This window comes from Ochlerotatus camptorhynchus, unplaced genomic scaffold (assembly GCF_037179485.1).
Source record: "Ochlerotatus camptorhynchus isolate MF236.1 unplaced genomic scaffold, CSIRO-AGI_Acam_v1.1 ptg000170l, whole genome shotgun sequence".
Lineage (NCBI taxonomy): Eukaryota > Metazoa > Arthropoda > Insecta > Diptera > Culicidae > Ochlerotatus > Ochlerotatus camptorhynchus.
Genome location: NW_027040660.1, coordinates 1,313,567 through 1,333,387, shown reverse-complemented (window position 1 = coordinate 1,333,387; position 19,821 = coordinate 1,313,567). Strand labels below are relative to the sequence as shown.

General features: G+C 40.7%; 1 protein-coding gene across 3 annotated transcripts in view; it reads left to right on the top strand.

Moving 5' to 3' along the window:
* The window catches only part of LOC135701628 (uncharacterized), a 326,533-nt gene that overhangs the window by 293,623 nt on the left and 13,089 nt on the right, over positions 1-19,821 (top strand). For all 3 annotated transcript variants that reach the window (XM_065222475.1, XM_065222474.1, XM_065222476.1), the window contains one exon: positions 15,956-16,095. In XM_065222475.1, the coding sequence (XP_065078547.1) occupies positions 15,956-16,095 (140 nt within the window). The remainder of the gene's footprint in view (positions 1-15,955; positions 16,096-19,821) is intronic.

Genomic DNA, 19,821 nt, shown 5'->3' with positions numbered 1-19,821 from the left:
GAGGCTGCTGCGCTTGCTATTGTTACCCGCTGCGCCGCAAACGCTCCCACAGTTATTTTTTTACGTAGGACTACGTCTTTCGGGAAGGGTGCCAATCCAGGGAAATGCAACGAAAATTTGTCAGACTTTAAATGCTAACAACTTGGCCAATAATCAATGGATTTTGATGATTTGTATGTCGATCGATTTGGTAGTTTTATAAGTTTGTGTGGTGTGTTACACATCATAATTGCTAAGTATTGAAATAGCTAAAAATTAAGAAAAATGGAAACATTCAAATTTCTCATACATTTTCTTCGACCGCAAGGTGCTCACCCCTAACGCAGCCGTCAGAAAGTTAGTCCCTTACAACCAGGCTTGATGAAACTCCTCAAACTCACTGGAGGTTTTAAAATACTCTTGTACTGCGAGTTTAGCCAGCGATTCACATCGAGTGAGTGGCGGTAGGAATATGGAAGAAGTAAACAAAAACTCCTCGAGAGAGAGGGAGAGTGAATTTCAGCGAGAGTATGATTAGACGTGAGGTGCGCTTTTCGAGACTCCACATGACTTTTTTGTTCGACGTAAGAACCTCAGAGTTCGCTCAGAGTTCACCCAGAGTGAGAGTAAGAGCGTGTGATAGAAAACATGAACATGAATGGCAGCAAACCTCACTCTCATTTTATCCCCCTTCACTCACACGCTCTGAAGCTCAATGGAATGATTTGGCAGTAGGCATTCTACTCCTCAAAAAAAATGCTACGCTCGGCTCATTACAAACTCACGAGCGAGGCTCCATCAAGCATGCTAACAACACAAGCTGAAGCCGCATAATCATTCAGCGTTGCACGTTGGACGGGTCGAACTCGAACTTGTTCGCTGCAGCGTGGACATTGTAGCATATTTTTTTTGCTGTTCATTCACATACATCATCTAAATACAGAATAAAGGAGGGGCATAGAATGATAATCCTAATGCTTAAGTTAGCGAAACATAGAAAGCTTGACTGCAGTCGTCGTTTGGCTGCTGAGTGATATACAGGGGTGTTCGTTGCGTTGCACACTGAAAACGAAACTAACTCAGAGAGTGAATAGCTTCTACTCAGTTGTGAGTCACTTTTAATCATTCGTATGAAAACATTTCTTAAAGCGTAGCGCAACGCATGAGTAACCTACGATTTGAAAAGTATAAGGGTCTGTCCCTAGGGACACAAACGGAAGCTAGACGTAGGACCGCTAGTGGACGGAACAAATATGTTGAGCCTTTAGTTCTTTTAATTGATCTATAATCTATTATCTTAACTCTTTCCGTTTTTGAATTGGTGGCCCTGAAAAGGACCGATTGTTTTTCGAATAGTGGCCCTGACAAGGGCCGTTATTTGCTTTTTCTGGTTTTTTTTGATCGTTTGGAACAGCTACCGTGTAGCTGATAAAAATAGTGATTATTGATACCTGTAATTTTAAAAGTTTGTTTGTGACATTAAATTCTGAATATTACCATATAGTTAACTCTAAGACCAGCAGGTCCCGAAGAAACGTGCTCAACTTTTTGGCTCAGCTCTGGTACTATCTTTGGTCCCAAGCTTACCGATGCACCCCTCGAAACATAGGAAAATCCACGAACCCCTCATTTTACCTGTCAAATTTCATAGCGAATCAAAACAAATATAGTGTAGTACTAGAATTTTGACTACAATGGGGTACGTTAATCGATTTGCTTGGGACCAATAGGCTAGTCAAGTAGTGAGCCAATTTAAAATCATTAGTTTCCAACGGTTGATATTACTACTTACCTATATCAGTAAGTATAGGCCGATGGTAAGCGAAATAGGCGATGAGTACTTTACATTTAAGATCTGGAATATGTAGTGCAAAAGCTGTGAGTGAACGGAACAAACGTGTTTGATCTTAGTTCTTTAAAATATTTGAAAATCCCACGATCTAGAGGTTTTTAAAATAAATTCTGTAGCGTAGAAATATAGTGACCCTGAAAAAGGCCATTTGAGATCCCAGATATTTACATGCTGGTACTTTCGGGATGGCGTGCTTACACCATTGCATAGCTGTTGAAGTATTGCAGGTGATCAACGTTGTAGTCAGCCTAACGGAACGACTGCAGTGGAACGTACAAAAGATGGTGAGAGCCTCCGATGTCCGCGTCCTTCAGGATCCTACCAAATTTGTGGTGACCATGTCCGTTACAAATGAAACTGCCATTTTGGATCCAAGCGAACAAACTGGTGTACTTGGGTATCTCCAGAGACATCGTGCTCAGTTGGCTTTCCTGGGAGCAGCAGTACGCAGGTGGTCAATGTAGTCAAACTCAGCTGGGACTTTCAAATTAGTTGTGACGACTGTCCCCACAGCTAATGGAATTGCAACTGATCACGTTCACTGAATTACAGTCTGTTTTATACTTGCATAATACTCTATGCCCAGGGAAGTCGAAAAACTTTCCAACCCGAAAGATTCCCTCGACTGGACAGGGAATTGAACCCGCCGCCTCCGGCTTGATAATACCGTGCCTTTACTGACTAGGCTATGAGGCCCCCCTAATAGCTAATTAGGCCCCTCCCTTTTGAAGAATTTTTCGACAGAGCGTTCCTAATTGTAAGTATATGGCAGAATTCACACCAGACCAAGACGTGCTCCGACCCGATGTCAATCATTCAAGGTCTGGAACAACAGGCAGCTTGCTGGTGTTAAAAGCAAACATGTTGTAAACATTGCTGAGCAAGCGAATGACGATGTCCCGGCAGCACAACATTTCATAATGCGAATGGCAGACGTTTCGTCACAGAAAACAGCTGTTTCGTGTAAAAAGATAAACATTGCGATGAAATACGAGCACTACTAAACATTTCAACATTTCACTAATACTTATAAGCCGGTTGAGCCAGACCTTGTATAATTGACATCGGCTCCGACCAGCATTGAATTGGATTGTTGTAAAAGAACAACTAGCACTACTTGACTCTTTCACACCAGTGCAAGTTGCATGCCGATCGGATGCTGGCGGCCCAGTCATGCTGCCTATTGCGGGAAACATTACCTCCAGTCAATGTGGGTGCATTCGTCATCGTCTTCGTATTGGTGCGATGCGTGCTGGTTTGCACACATTATTTCCAAAACCAAAAGAATCGCTCCGACAGAACCAATTTTTATCTTCATCCGATAGGCCGAAGTGAATTCATTGGCATTTCAATGGCGTTTCAATGCGTTAGGCCGAGTTTAGAATCCGTAGGCCGAGTTTGGCGTCTAGAAGCAGTGTTAGACTTTTGACAATATCTCAACGATTGGTTGCTCTTTATCAAATCTTATGGTACGTACGAAAAGGTAAATAAATTTGGAAGCCATCAGTAATAATAACATTCCGTTTGGTGCTAAGCTGCGCTAGATTAAGAAAGACTAAGTGCGGGTTGTGCTCAATAGGCCGGAAATGGGGTGGTTAACCCTAGTAAAATTATGTTTATTTCTGTTGATTATGGTAGTACATTGATTTATCATTTTAATTGATTAGCCTACTTGGCTCTTCATCTTTGTTTAATTTGATATTCTAATTTAATATTTGCGTTTTTCAACTAGTTTACAGAATATCCCTTTGGGGATGTGGACGGAGAAAACGATTTGGCAAGCGTTTTTATTACCGCTGCATCTCTCCTCCCTTCCATTCATTGGTTAAATGGTGAGTGGTCAACCGAGCGGTGAGCAATGTGTCGTCTGTTCGATTTGCGCTCTATCGTTACGTCCGTGTTTGGGATTTTTCGTTACATGTCTGAATTTTGATTTTTTAATGTGACCCCCAGTATAGAAATTAAAGGCACAGTCCTACGTCCAAAAATTCTCCATACGAATCAGTAAAAGAGACTCATTCTCTGAGTATATTCGTTTTCAATGTATTTAGCTTGCCATCGCGGCTAGAAATTGGATATTGGATAGTCATGCTCAGTGTGCAATTTGCATCAAATTCCATGTTTTAACTTGACAGTACGACCAGAAAGCGGGTTTCTGTATTCAGTGATGTTATTCGGATGGACAATACCTATCGCATGATTGGCCTCTTAGTTCAGAATTCACCCACCATGCAGCGCTAGTAACATTTGATTCAAAAGGCAGTCTACATTCGCTGGAAACGAATCTTATTCAGAAAGTGAGTCACTATTACGTAGGTTACTCATATCTCTAGTAATGTTATTCAGATGGATAAGACCTATTGTAAACTGGACACAGGGTGACCAGTAAGCTGGGAAATCGGGAAAAAGCCGGAAATTCTAAAAAAAAAACTGTAGAAGTCTGAGAATTTCAATGATGAACCTGGAAAAAATATACTTCGTCCCTTCTTTGGAAAATAATAATCCTCTCAACTACTAGATGTTCCGGATACAATCACTTTGAAGAACTTATTCGATAATTTTGATGAAAATTCCTAAGGAATTTAGAGGAAATTTTAGAATGAATTCTATAGATAAGAAGGTATGTAAGATAAAAATTCCAATGGAGTTTTTGGAAGAATTTTTATACAGTTTTGACTAAAACGCCAAGTCGATTGTTTAAGTTCAAAGTAGAATTGGTTCTGTGTGAAATTGCATGACAATTGTAAAGGAGATTACAAGTTAATTTCAAATGGATATTCTAAATGAATTTCGAGAAGAATGTAAAGAGAGTTCTTATGAGAACTTCAAAGAAATTCCGAGGGTATTGAATTCTGAGGGAAGTAGAAAGATAATTTTAAGTGAATTCTAATGAAAGTTCCAAGGGACAAATATCAAGGGTTTCGAATTTTCAATTAAATTTCTTAACCATTCAGTTTGTCACTTATATATTACTGAATGGAACAGCAAAATAATCTCGTAGTTCTACGTCAACAATTCGGTCGTGCTTTGGACTCAACCCTTAACTTTATCTAGAACAGAGAAAGCTAATCATATTTGACTATGATTGACCACAATGCGTTACATTTGTTAGGTCTACACTTTATTAATTGGGAAATTTTTCATTGTTCTTGCCATTTACTGTCATAGCATGTAGCATATATTGTTGTAGAAGAACCATTTTGTAGATTGTAGGTGTATTTTTTCGAAACAATATATTTCTTCAATCTGCGCCTATGCTTTCCATGAATATTTATCTCCCAATTGAAGCCACGCAAATGCCATTGCTTGCCAGATGAAAATAAACAGCTTTACTGACACTGCTTTCCATTTCGAGGCATTACCATTTCAAAGCAGAGAATATATTTTCCTGATTTCGCATCGGAAACAATATTATCAACAATTGAATCCCGGCAGCGTCGGTGACTGGAGGGAGGAAGGTACCTACATACCAGAACAAGGGGAACAACTAACCTACAAACGGTTCCGAATAGAAGCGCACTCGTGTGGGAGGCTGAAAATGAAGAGAAAATGGAAAAAAATAAAAGAAAAAGCAAAATAGATTGACACTACCTCCACACCGTGACAACTAACAACAATGCACAAAACGAAAGCGAGTCCCATCCATGGCAGACCGGCCAAAGCAAATCGAATCATAAAGGCGCACACAAGAAAAAGGCGAAATCCTATGAATATCAAAAAAGGCTCTCACACCACCCACGAGCTGGTGGTGCTGCATCTGCTGGCTCCGGTTGCTACACAATCGGAATCCGCTCGGTTCATGCTGGTGCTGATGATGATGATGATAAAGAAATGCCGGGCGGAAGATATCTCCGGGAGGTGGGGTTGAGATATCCCGACGACATCGTTGAGTACCATTATGGCACGGTGCAGCCTCCTCCACTTGTATGTGTGTGTGTATATAGCGCTGTTCTGATCATATCTTCGTTTGCTTGCCGTATCTCATAGGACTTTCCTAACGTCTATGAGCGGAGGAGCATCGTAGAAGTACAGATAGATACCGTATGCGTGGGTACCACCTACATGTTTGAACACGGCTGTTTCTGACTTGCTGTGTAGTCCACCCAACGTGTAGTGAGAGGAATGCAGACAGGAGCCATTGGGGACTTGAAGGATTGTGTGTTGCTTCATGGTAGGCCAAGGCTGTGGCTAGGAGAATTTCTATTATGTATTTTGCGATATTGGATTTGAGAGAAAATGCCAACGGACCAAATTTTTAAACCTGACACTTTTTTTAAAATTATATGGTCCGAGAGATGGAAGCAAAGCCATGGACTTTCACCTACCTTGGATTGTTTTTATGTGAAGTGGATTAGACTAGGTGGAATGTGGAGCTTGTTCACCGGTTTTCTAACAGCCCTAATTGGATTGCTTCGTTTAGTTTGTTCAGTTCTGATGATTCAGGAACCTTTGAACAATGTTACAGCATCCAAGAATCTTTCTGTTTTCTGAATGCTGTTTAGTGCTCTGTCACTGAAACTATTACCAGAACTGCACTTCCACGATAAATCACTGGGATGTTGGATAAAAGGGTTGGGATTGCAGCAGGATTCGTTTTGGTAAACGATATGCTGAACTGATGTCTTACAGATTCAATGGCGCGAAGGAGCTTAAGTCTTAACCCACGGTCTTCTGCTCCGTACGCAAAATCGGTCACCACTAGGTCACCGAGCTCCTTATGAAAATAATTACGATCAAGTTCCCGTTCAACTTCTTGTTACTAGATTTCGGTCCCGGCGGCGACTACACCGACGACGATTTTTTCCTTGATATGTTTTCCGTCGATCTTGTTTTCCGTCGATCTTGTTTTCCGTGCTGAGCACCAATGATACCGTCGCCAGGGAGGCAGCTCCCACACCTGGACCCTACCTATCGACTCATCAACTCATGAACTGGGGACCAACGACTTTACTTCCCTTCCGAAGGAAGGCGTGATGCCTTAGGAAATCCCGGTGGCGCCTACTGGAATTGAACCCAGGCCTGCTGGGATTAGTGGTAATCACGCTTACCGCTACACCACCGTCACCGCTCACCGACGACGATAACAACTACTCATGACAAGGGTTTGTTATAAATTTCCGATCAACAAGTCTTTCCTAAAACTCCCTGACAATATTCCCTAAATTATCAAGAAGCTCTCGGAAGCTCTTTGACGATTCAACAATTTTCTTTAATTCCTCGAAAATTCTTAAAGGTGTCAGATTTTAAATAATGATCTCTGATGATCCATCACGTATACGGAACATCCCTGAATAATGAAAGTGCCTAAAAATCTTAAAACTTCTCGGAAGATCTGATAGCTTTGCAGAAGTTTTCGGAAATTCCCTGGATTTCTAGTTAAGTTAGTTAAACTGCACTGAGGATCTCTGATCATTTCTGATGTCCATGAAGCTACCCGGAAGATCGCGCAGTTATCATGAAATTATACACCTGAAGATTTTCATTGAAAATTTCTTGACTTCTTTTATGTTCCCAAAAAATGTATGAAATTTTTTACTTTTTTTCAAGAGTTCTCTGGACATCCCTGAAAATGCCAGAACTCTTTAAATTTTCTCAAAATTTCCTGGAATTCATTGAACTGTCCTGAATTTTTAAAAGCTATCCTTTACAGATCTTTAAATTTCCCCAAAATTCTGGTCTTTCCGACGTTAAAAGGACTGCTTGTCTGAAGATCTCTAGACCAAACTTGCCTGAGGTTCTTGGAATTTATATAAAGCATCCATAGTTTATTTCAAGTTCTTTGGAGTTCTCTGAAGATTTCATGACTTCCCTGAAGTTTTTAGAAATTTTTTAATGTTCCTGCAGTTTTCTTGAAGTTGATGGAACCCCCTTAAAATACGCACAGCTTCCCTGAAGGGCTCAACATTTTAAAGAAGTTCTCAGGTTTTCCCGTATCTGATCTGGATATCTTTCATTCCTCGGATCTACTATAAAGATCCTAATAAATATGCGGACCATTCTGAAGTTCTCCGTGGTCGGTGGGATTTTTCTGAGGCATAAAAATTCTCCCGGCCCATGCGTGTTGATGGGTGCTATATCCTACCCAGGTGTGGAAGCTGCCTCCCCGAACATTCGATTGTCGTCAATGGATGGCAATCGGAGTCCATCGGTGATTGGCACTAGATTTCGGAACAGAGACCGACGTTAAATATGTTGAGGTCCGTGAACTAATCGAATAGATTGTATCTTAATAATACTCTTCGTTTCGATTCCAAAGATAATTTATTTAAATGAAATCTAGTCATTAATATCTATATACAGAATATAGTCCGGTAGCGATTTACACAATATCCGAACTCTTCTACACTCTCCGGCTGTCCGTATAGGCATATACGGCACGTTGTTCGGCTATACAGTTGTGCAATAAAATATAGCGCACATTCTATTGTACAACAGTTTACAGTAGAATCTATTGTACAGCAGTTTGCACCAGAATCTATTGTAGCTCTTTCCTTACCAACTCGCTTAGGGTGTACCATATGCTTAGGATGATACGAAGATTGGTATTTCAACACTTCCCCTCAATTTCGTAATTGTAGATTCGTGATCCTTGGTAATGGCTTCGTGAGGATGTCCGCAAGTTGATCTTCGTTCCTGATGTATTGGATAATCACCTTCTTTGTCTGGATAAGCTCTCGAATGAACATATATTTTATATCAATATGCTTCGTTCTCTGGTGTTCTCTTGGTTCTTCAGCAATGCGAATGCCATCATGCAATTCAAGGAATGTCATCTTCATAAATTGTGAAAGGACATGACACAATTCCTATCTCACGTATTAAACTAGATAACCAAATTCCTTCCTTTGTTCCATTACAAAGGGAAATCAGTTCAGCTTCTGTTGACGATAAGCTTACTGTGGGTTGTCGCTTTGTAGACCAGGACCATAAACTAGAAAAAGATATCCAGAATTCGATCTTCTATCTTCAAAATTGTTTCCGAAATCTGCATCCGCATATCCTTCCAATGCCCTTGCTTTTTCGTGAAAACTGTATAGAAGAAATAGACCTTTTGTTCCTTGCAGATATCGTAGAATTCTCTTCAATCCAATCCATTCCATCTGATGCACAACTTTGAAATCTGCTCAGGATACTTACAGCTGCGCTGATATCGGGCCGAGACATTAAAGCCAAGTATTGTAAACACCCTAATAAAGCTTTATACGGCTCTTCCGTTCTAATGCTTTCAGATGTTTCCCATTTCACATTGGCATCCATGGGTGTTACAACTGGTTTGCAATCTTGCATTCCAAAACGACATAGAATCTTCTGAATATAGCTCTTTTGAGAAATTCTCATCTCTTTCTTCTCAACACTTCTTTCGATCTCTAATCCTAAATAAGTCTTGACTTCTCCAATATCTTTCATTCGGAATCTCTTCTCTTTTTGCTTGATCCAGTCAACTCTCGACATATCATCAGCAACAATTAGGATATCAACGCAGGAAGCACTCGATAGTTTCGAAAAACCAAGCTTCATCATGACTTCGTCAAAACATTGGTGCCAGCTTCTTCCAGCCTGCTTTAAACCATAAAGGCTCTTGTTCAAACGACAAATTCGGCTTTGTCCATTTTCGTCACAAGGCAATTTCACATAAACTTCTTCTTCTAAATTTTCATTAAGAAATGTTGTCTTTACATCACAAGCACATTTCTCACAGTGGCGCAAAAGTTTCATTATAATCAAACCCAAATCTTTGCGAGCATCCTTTAGCAACCAGCCTTGCCTTATATCGTCTAGTGCTTTCACCATCTTTGATACCAAATATCCACATGGAATTGATCGATTTGAATCCTGTGGGTATACTGTCCACCAAACTCTACGTGTTGTTTTCCTCTAATGCCTCCAGTTCCTCTTGAATGTCCGCTTTCCATTTTTGCCAGTCATCCCTTTTTTTCAACTGTGGGATTGTTTGAGGAATATCTTCAATGAATGATACAGCTGAGAATTCACCTTGTGTGTCTTCAATCTTCCTCTCTTTCTGCATCTGTTTCTCTTGAAACCGCTTGCTTCGGCGTATGGCGAATTATGGGCTTTCCGTACCTTCCTTGTTCATTTTAATCTCGGATTCATCTTCTTCGCTTTCACTTCCATCATCTGAACTGGTGTCTGAATCATCAATAGATTCAAAAATTCTTGATGGTTCTATAACCTTCTGGCACTGGTTGTCTACCTTGCTACTAGAATCTTGTGAAATGCGAAAAACAGATTGAGAAGAAGAAGAAGTTCTTAATCTATCCTGAAGATTTCATTGTTCTGGAATTTCTCTGAAATCAATTAAACTGCCCTGAAAATCCCTTAACATCCCAAAGTTTGCTGCACTTCCTTGAATTTATCGGAACTAGGGGAAATGGTTCTAATGTTGGCCTATGGATCTAAGATTGGGCCCATCGCTAAAAATCTGCTATTTATCCATTTTATCTTTACGCGTCATTGGGACGGTACTAATGGATATTTTTGGTATGGGCCCAAACTAGGGGTATTTAGGCCAATGATGTAGTACATCCATTTCCCCTGCTCGAAAATTTTCTTGAATTCTTTTAACTTCCCTGATGCTCTCTGAAATATCTTTAATTTTTGGTATTTCTTAAAATTTCTCGCTATTTTCCTGAATATTAAATGAAACTGTCATCAACTTCTTGAAATGTATCTGCAGCTCTCTGCACTTCCCTGAAGCTCCCGAAATCTTCCTCATATTGATGGCACTAACTTGAAGTTCTCAGAACAACCTCAAAGTTCACGTAACTTCGCCATTCGCACATTCGCCGTTCAATTCCTGCAATTTTCCTACATTTATTGGAACGGCTCTTGAATTTTTTCCTGAAATTTATGGAACCGTCCAGAAACGATCGGAATCTAATATAAAGGATCTTAAAACTTTCACGTAGTTCTGGACGCTTTTGAAGTTTTCAGGGCTATCCAGAAGTGTTCGAAACTTTCTTGAAATTTTAGGAATTTACATAAAATTATCAGAACTTTTTGATGATTTCCGAAATTTTTCTGATGTTAACGGAGATTATTTTTTCAAAATTTTCTTTAAACTCTTGGAACTTCATTGAAGATCCCTCATTTTTCCTGATGTTCGTGACTCCCAAATTCTTTGAAGGTTTGTGGACCTTGTTCTAGAAACATCTGCAAAGTTCTTGCATTTTTTTTATTGATCTATGAACTTCTCAAAATAGGCTTAAAATTTTAGGAATTTTTCCAATATTCCCAAAAAATCGGACGCTCGTGGGCTGCCCTGCATTTTTCAAAACTTTCCCGAAGCTGTCCTGTCTGTCTTGTCTGTCCTGTCTGTCCTGTCTGTCCTGTCTGTCCTGTCTGTCCTGTCTGTCCTGTCTGTCCTGTCTGTCCTGTCTGTCCTGTCTGTCCTGTCTGTCCTGTCTGTCCTGTCTGTCCTGTCTGTCCTGTCTGTCCTGTCTGTCCTGTCTGTCCTGTCTGTCCTGTCTGTCCTGTCTGTCCTGTCTGTCCTGTCTGTCCTGTCTGTCCTGTCTGTCCTGTCTGTCCTGTCTGTCCTGTCTGTCCTGTCTGTCCTGTCTGTCCTGTCTGTCCTGTCTGTCCTGTCTGTCCTGTCTGTCCTGTCTGTCCTGTCTGTCCTGTCTGTCCTGTCTGTCCTGTCTGTCCTGTCTGTCCTGTCTGTCCTGTCTGTCCTGTCTGTCCTGTCTGTCCTGTCTGTCCTGTCTGTCCTGTCTGTCCTGTCTGTCCTGTCTGTCCTGTCTGTCCTGTCTGTCCTGTCTGTCCTGTCTGTCCTGTCTGTCCTGTCTGTCCTGTCTGTCCTGTCTGTCCTGTCTGTCCTGTCTGTCCTGTCTGTCCTGTCTGTCCTGTCTGTCCTGTCTGTCCTGTCTGTCCTGTCTGTCCTGTCTGTCCTGTCTGTCCTGTCTGTCCTGTCTGTCCTGTCTGTCTGTCTGTCTGTCTGTCTGTCTGTCTGTCTGTCTGTCTGTCTGTCTGTCTGTCTGTCTGTCTGCAAGGCAAGGCCTGGCACACTCAGCTAGTATAAATATATATTAACAATATTTCTTATGATCAAAGTTAGTAGAATAGAGCTGATTACTCGTGGTTTACTCGAAGTAAAGGGCTAATTTTGGGCTAACAGGTTGGACGTGGACTTGGAACAAGGAACATGGGGATCAACTGTCGTTTTAATCTCCGTCGCCGTTGCATCGGTTAATGAACGTGGAGGAAGCACTGCAGTGGCAGGCAAGTGCTCTGAATCTCGAAAAGTGAATGGACGATTTATGGGACAACTAAAACGAAACACAAAAAATGGCCTATCTTGGGTGAACGGTGAGAACACTGACACATCAATTTAAAAAAAAAAAAACTACTAAATAATCAAAAATTTTTAGATCGATCCGTTTTAGAAAATTGTAAATCAATTTCCTATATTCGAGATCGCGGCTAGCCAGAACGTCTCTCTCTCTCTGAGCAGGTTTTTTTTCGGGGCCTAACGGATTCTCTGGCAACACAGTATAAAGTACAAGACCAAACAACATGCTCGATGTCGTGGTAACCGTCTCCACAGCCCAACCCGATAGAGATTTGAGTCTTACGAAAAGTGATTGGAATGAGCCTAGACATGACGCGAATAAAGTCACGGTCCATGCCCAACCCTTTAAACCATGGTTTGTTTGACATCTGTGGGATAATATTATGCAGCCATCTTCCAAAATCACATCATTCCAGTTTTGTTGCCAGTTGGTGAGGACTTGAGAATTGAGAAAAATTCATTAAAGGCGATTTGACACTCGAAAAAAATAATGGTTTGACACCTTAAAAAGTGTTCCCAGAAACATCGCAAAAATGGCCTCAAAACGCTAGAATGACACCCTTGAAGGTCCAAGCGCAATGACAGTGGGAGCGGAACGGCAGCGGCAGCGGAAAAGCCCGATCTGAATAAGCCTACTTGTCGGATTGAAAACTAGTTCGAAGCAATTCGACTTCGGTAAGGCATGTTGATGTCATTTGTGACAACTGTCAAACTTTCCGTTTTCGTTCCGCTTCCGCCCACATTGCTCTTGGGCCTTCAATCTTGAAAACACCGACGTCACGACACCACTTCACTCAGCCTATTATCACAGGCTTTAAAAGCACTAATATGGCACCAGACAACTTTTTTAATAATCTTGAACACAACTATTCTCATTGAACGTTAAAATTGTCCTAAACCCGGAAAAACATGAACCAAAAACGTCATAATAGCCCACAGTTTCCAAAACTTCTAAAAAAAATGCCAAAAATGGTGCGAAAATGTCTAACTGGTCCTGTAAAATGGCGTCAAAAATGGTTCTAAAATTTTCAAAAATAAGAAATATGGTCCAAAATTGTCGGAATTGCCGAGACTTAAAACCAGCCTGACGTCAAAACTGACTTTGAAACTCAAAAATGACCAGGAAACACCAAACATTAACAAAAAAGTTCAAAAAGTGGTCCAAAAAACCCCAAACATGGCCCAAAAACGTCAAAGAGATCGAAAAATATTATGCCAAAAACAGTCCAACAGTGTCAAATGGCCTGACCTAGACTCCAAACTGTCAAATTGGACAAAATTAGCGTCCTTAAGGGTCACAAAATCACATTTTACTAATAGAAGCATATTTTATATTAGAAAAAAAGTGCATCGTTCAACATTTTGGACTTAGGCACCTTACGCCACCTCTAAATGTCAACGAAAAAAGCTCAGTTTTTATATCTTACCTAAACTGTTCCAATAATCATTTACCACATGAGAAAACATGTCCCGAGCGAACATGAACGATTTTTGAAAATAAGCCCCACCCTACTATGGTATCCTATACCACTACAATCGGCTCAAGTCTCTCACTCGCGAGTGATGCATCTAACATAACCTCCAAAAATATATAAGCATTTTCAACTTAACTCAAAATTCAAAACTCCGCGATTGACCAGATCCAGCCAAATTTACACTAAGATCCAAATGAATTATGCTTGGGATTGGCAATCCATTGTCCGAGTGCATGTTACGATGCATCCCGTCCACGTCCGTACAGTCATCGGGGAAGGAAAGAATCGATAATATGACAAACGTAGCAACTAGAGACCGAAAAACCTCTACATGTCTACATCTATCATGGGAAAGAAATTTGTGTTTGTGGAAAAGGTAGCAGATCTAAAATCACCATGATAAATTATGTGACCGTTTGTTTGCACTTCGACTCTAACAAATCTATAAAAAGCCTGGGTTCAGTAAGCAAAAACGGTCCCCACTGAGTCACCGAGCTCCTTACTCCTTACTAAGAATTTATATTTGAGATTATGGACGTAGATAGAATTGAAGATCCTGGACTACCCTAATAAACAAATATCATAAACGAACTGTATCCCGAATGTGTAAACTATCCCACGTCGTTAAGCTCTCTTTTATGGTTATTTTTATTAGGGTAGGTCTGAAAGTTTTGGAGGTTGTTTTTGTGGCAAACATCTCTTTCATTGAAATATAAGCCTGGCTACGCTCTTGCCTGCAACGCCCCTGTAGTTACTCGTCCCGAGGTTTCCATATCACTGTCATTCGATCGAAAAAGTACCCAACAACACTCACCCTTAACCTGGCTTCGATCAAATTCACCTTCCTCTCCTGCTCCGAACAGTCGTTGTCAACTGTCAGCCATTCAGCCGAAGTTACGTAACAAATTCAGCAAGCATTTCCACGACTGCACCAAGCAACTTTCAGGTAAACCTACCTACCTACATTTCATACACCCCTACTTTTTTTCGCCCATACAACAAATCAGACATTGTTGCGTTCCTCCGGCTGTGGTGGACTTTTGCGTGGTTGCAGCAATCTCCTGGGAACGCTCTTCGCACCAGTCTTGTTCGATGTAGGAAAAACATTCATAAAGTTCCGCTGGCATTGGTCTCTCCGGTGCTGGTGGTTCTGGTGGTGGAAACGTATCATCCAATGGTAATGTTATTTTGTACCAGTTTATTATATTTTCGTTCTGCAGTTTTCCATATCTCTGGCGATGAAAGGAGAGCGCTCGCTATGGAAAGCACATTCAGTAGGGTGGTTCAAACTTTTTCAGCACTATGAAATTATATAGGAAAAGTGACGGTCATGATCAGCCTTCTATTGTGATTATTCGACTGATAAACAAATCAGTGATCATGCCAGCAGATCGTCAGTCAAAATCAGACAAAAACCGCTTTGCAATCGACTACATTGTGTAGTGCAAAATGGGAAAACTTGAACCACCCTAATTCTCAAAGCGTGGTAAAAGCGGGCGAGTTGGGTGGTACGACCGAGCGGGGTAGCAAAATATCAAAAACGAGTGGCACGGGAAAACTGTTTGCATACTCATACTCTTCCAGTCGTGTCAGATCGTGCCTACTGGGGGCGGTGGTGGGCAGACTTCTGCAGCGAGAGCCCATCCACGAAACGAGATTGACATGAAGGAGGTCTTAGCCAGCTCTCGGTAGGTACACGGTACGGTAGTACTTCACTCAGAACGAGAGGAAAGCTCACGTAAATAAAAAAGTAAGGGAACATGGAAGGGGGGGGGGGGATAGGTGACAGCAGGTTCAGCTTGAATTGAGCTGTTTTGACTACATGTATTTAGGTATACGACGAATGAACAAACGGTGAATGTGAGCTTTGCCGAGACGGAAGTATCTAGGTGGAGCTTGTTGAGACAATCGAGAAACAGTACGATGAAGCCCTCCTGTAGTACTGAAAGGCATCTTGTTTTGTAACTGTCATTTACAGAGAGTTTCGTGATTGACAGGCGTAAGTGTCGGAAGATACGAATGAAGAAGGGCAATTACATTGTGATATTGTTTGAGATTCTCCTCTGTGGAAATATTTATTTAGGACGATTGAATCTGAACTCACATTTGTTAAGCTGAAAGTCGTGTAAAAGCTACAATCGCTTTAAACTGTCGCTAAAAAATGCTAATCTGCTTCATAGTCATGTAGCTCAGCGTGATACATATCTGATTTGCAAAGCAACCAAATCGTACCCCCAACATTGTAGCAACTCCCCATGAGAGACTGAAACCTAATAATATTCCGCTAATTCATCGTTTCGTTGTTTTTCTGCTTCTCCCTTCCTATCTCTGTCGCCCCAACAGATTCGAGATACATAATTTACAATTCAAATCCGACAGCATAACGCGACGGCTGAGCATAGATGGACCACATCCGGGTAATTGGTTCGCCGTGGCATTCATCAGCTGGACCGATCCGAACAACGAGCGCATCGAACAGCAAGGTAAATATCTATCCATATATGTACATGTAGGAATCAATGTGTGGCACATGTTCGGCCGTGACGTGATACACGGTACAATTTGGATAAAACTGTCACATTAGAAGGCACTGTTTCACGTCGGATTCAGATTGGACACGAGCTACCGAAACGATTTGAATGATACCTACATCAATTGTGTTATTGTTTGCAAAATTTGCGAATAGATCCTTTTGCTGACCGTAGCGTATAAGAGAGATTGACTTCATTGATCATTGTCACATGCAACAGATTTGCATAAAATGTATGCATAATTGGTCATGTTTTATCGGTGTCTATAATTTTGTCGTCGGAAGGTTTTTTTTTAATAATCCTATATTTTTAAAAAAAAAGCTCAATTTTTGAACAAAGCTTGATTCCCCAAATGCACTGTGGCTAGAACATTATCTCATTAAAACATTGATTCTGGAACAATTACGCTACAATCCATTGTTAGAACTGCTATTCTTCTTCTTCTTCTTCTTCCTCGCATTTCAAGCTTATTGCATATCGCATATTAGCTTATTGCGTACTCTCAACTTAGTGTTCTAGATGCATTTCCAAAGTTATTAATTGAGAGCTTTCGATGCCTGTACCATTTTTGCATTGATATGATTGTGTGGCAAGTCCAATCATACTTCTATGCCCAGGGAAGTCGAGAAATTTTCCAACCCGAAAAATTCCTAGACCGAACCGGGAATCGAACCAAGCCACCTCCAGCATGGTCTTGCTTTGTAGCTGTGCCTTTACCGACTGAGCTGCTATTACATGTGCAATTAGAAAAAAATGCAGAAGATGCAAGCAATCCACTCTTATATTTGATGTTCAAGCCATTTTTTGTGGGTAGATGGGGACGAAAACTATTTAAAACCCATGTATGTGGAATACATTATAGACCTAATGAAAACCGTGTTTAAATCTTATAAACCTCCGCCCAGAAAGTCACTGAACTACTCCTTTTGTTTATAAGGAACTAGCTGAGTGTGCCCGGCCTTGCTCAGGATTCAATATTAGCTTGAGTGTATGCGCCGATTAAAAAAAGCATGCTATATTTTTCTGTTCCATTTTTATGAGAGCTCCCCCCTACAGAGGAGGCAGGGGTCTCGCACCATCATAAGAACCTTTCCCGGCCACAAAAACCCCTGCATACAAATTTTCACGCCGATTGGTTCAGCAGTTTCCGAGTCTAGAAGGGTCAGACAGACAGACAGAATTTCATTTATATATATCAGGGGAAACATGTCAGAAGGGTCTAACTCGAAACGTAAACAATGACTTGGATCGTCGGTTTCTTACGAATGACAACACACCCACTCAAACTAACTAAATCATCTGACAGAGCAATGTTTGTTCTATGAGCTGATGTAGTCAGATTCCGTGGGTGTGTGATCATTCAAGAGAAATCGACGTACAAAGTCATTGTTTACGTTTCGACCCTTCTGGCATGTTTCCCCTGATACATAGATTATTAATGACTGATCAAGGCTGTATTTCAATAATTTGGGAATTGTACCATCAAAACTTAAAATTGTCACTTCAAAAATAAATTAAAAGAATAGAAATTCCTTTTTCCTTTCATCTGGACACTACCGTAGATGGTACACGGAAAAACAAAACTACCGAACGGTTTTGTTCTTTAAGCTAACTATTGAATTGTGCCTTTTATTCACTCTCACGTTTGTTGTCAAAAATGGAAGAGCAAACACACAAAATAGGGGTCTTCAGATCCGACAATTTCCCCAGTGACTCCGGATATCCAGAGGACCGTTTTATGGCAACTCGGTAGTAGAATCGATATGGTGATGGCATATTTCAGCTTTGCTTATCAACTCTAAATTGTATTGAATTTAGAAAAAAAAACGTGGGTCTCTAGGGGTACTTTCAGGAATTGACCATTTGACCCAGTGGTTCCGGATATCCAGAGGACCGTTGGGACCTCCCTTAGCTCAGTCGGTAAAGGCGCAGCTACAAAGCAAGATACCGTGGGAGGTGGCTGGGTTCGATTCCCGGTCCGGTCTAGGAATTTTTCGTGTTGGAAAATTTCTCGACTTTCCTGGACTAATGCAAAAATGATACAGGCATCGAAAGCTCTCAATTAATAACTGTGAAAGTGCATCTAGAACACTAAGTTGAGAGCACGTAATAAGTTAATATCGAGGACAGCAAATCAAAAAGACTGGCAACACTTCCATTTTCTCATACAAACGCTATAAGACAGGTACAATCGCGTCATCTGCCGCTTAAAGGTAAATGCTTCGAACGAACTTGATAGCAAAGATTACATCCTCAGAAGAAGGGTTTGTGTGTTTGCTCATTTTTCTATGCGTTGCTTCCACCTTCACTCAAGCGCAGCGCTACTGTATCTGCCGCTTGGATTCTGGCAAAGTTGCCAGTCTTCTTGATTTGTTGTCTTTGCTAATTTGCTATAGGCAATAAGCTTGAAATTCGAAGTAGAAGAAGAAGAGGAGGAAGAAGAAGAAGAATAAGAAGAAGAAGAAGAAGAAGAAATATGGTGATGGAATATTTCGACAGTGAGCATGTATAAGGGTAAATACGCGATGATCGATTCTCTTTGTCGATTTTCTCTTTTGTTAATAACTCGCTAGATTTAACGTTTCTCGGTGCGCTTACTGTTGCTTTTTGATAGCCAATATAACCCGTTACAATTCTGCATTGAACAAATTATAGAAAATGGTTTCGTTTAGCAGTAGCAATCAGTGCTGTAAATTCTCAAAATCAATTGAACATTGTTGATGAAAATGAGAAAAGCAGCTGTTCGCTATCAAAGGGGACCTCCTTCGAATGGGTGATATCAGTTGCTTAGTCATTTGACGAAGGCATGGATCATTCTCATTTGAGAAATGCTTGATATCATTCCATTGAGTGTAACCTATACATAAACGGAACTCTGGTTGACATTCCGTCGAAAAAGCTAAGTCAACCCGACACCAACCTGACTTCTACTAAACCCCAACCCGATGTTGACCCGGCATAAACACTAAATTGACCCGACAACAAAACGACATTGGGTGCCAGAAACACCAATGTTGCCTGCTGAGCAGTTGATAGAGCATAATTATAAGACATCAGTGACTTGAATCGTTAATAACTTTTGTTCCTTACATTTTATGGAAAAGTGATCTTCAACTAAGTTGTTGCTGGCCCCGTAACGTGGGTAGATCACCTTTTCGTGGTACGTTACGGGATGTAAGATGGTTGAAGTGTAAGCAGTTGAAATTAAATACAAGTAAAACTAAATTCATGGTAATTTCGCGGAACCGAGTAAATGATAATGTCTCCGTGGTAATTGATGATGAGGCTATTGATCGCGTTCGGGAGATTAAATATCTTGGCGTGATTATTGATGACAAACTTAAGTTCAACTCTCACATTGACAATGTCATCAAGAAAATTGCCAAGAAGTATGGAATTCTATGTCGACTGAAAAACGATTTAACTATTGCCAGTAAAATACAGCTATACAAATCAATCATCTCTCCTCATCTAGACTTTTGCCCATCCATTTTATTTCTAGCCAATGAAACACAAATATCGAGATTACAGCGTTTGCAGAATAAAATAATGCGTTTGATTTTGCGATGTAATAGATTCACTTCCTCAACTTTGATGCTGGACGCTTTAAAATGGCTGTCAGTGAAGCAAAGAATAGTTTATTTGACTATGGTGTTCATTTTTAAAGTAGTAAATGGT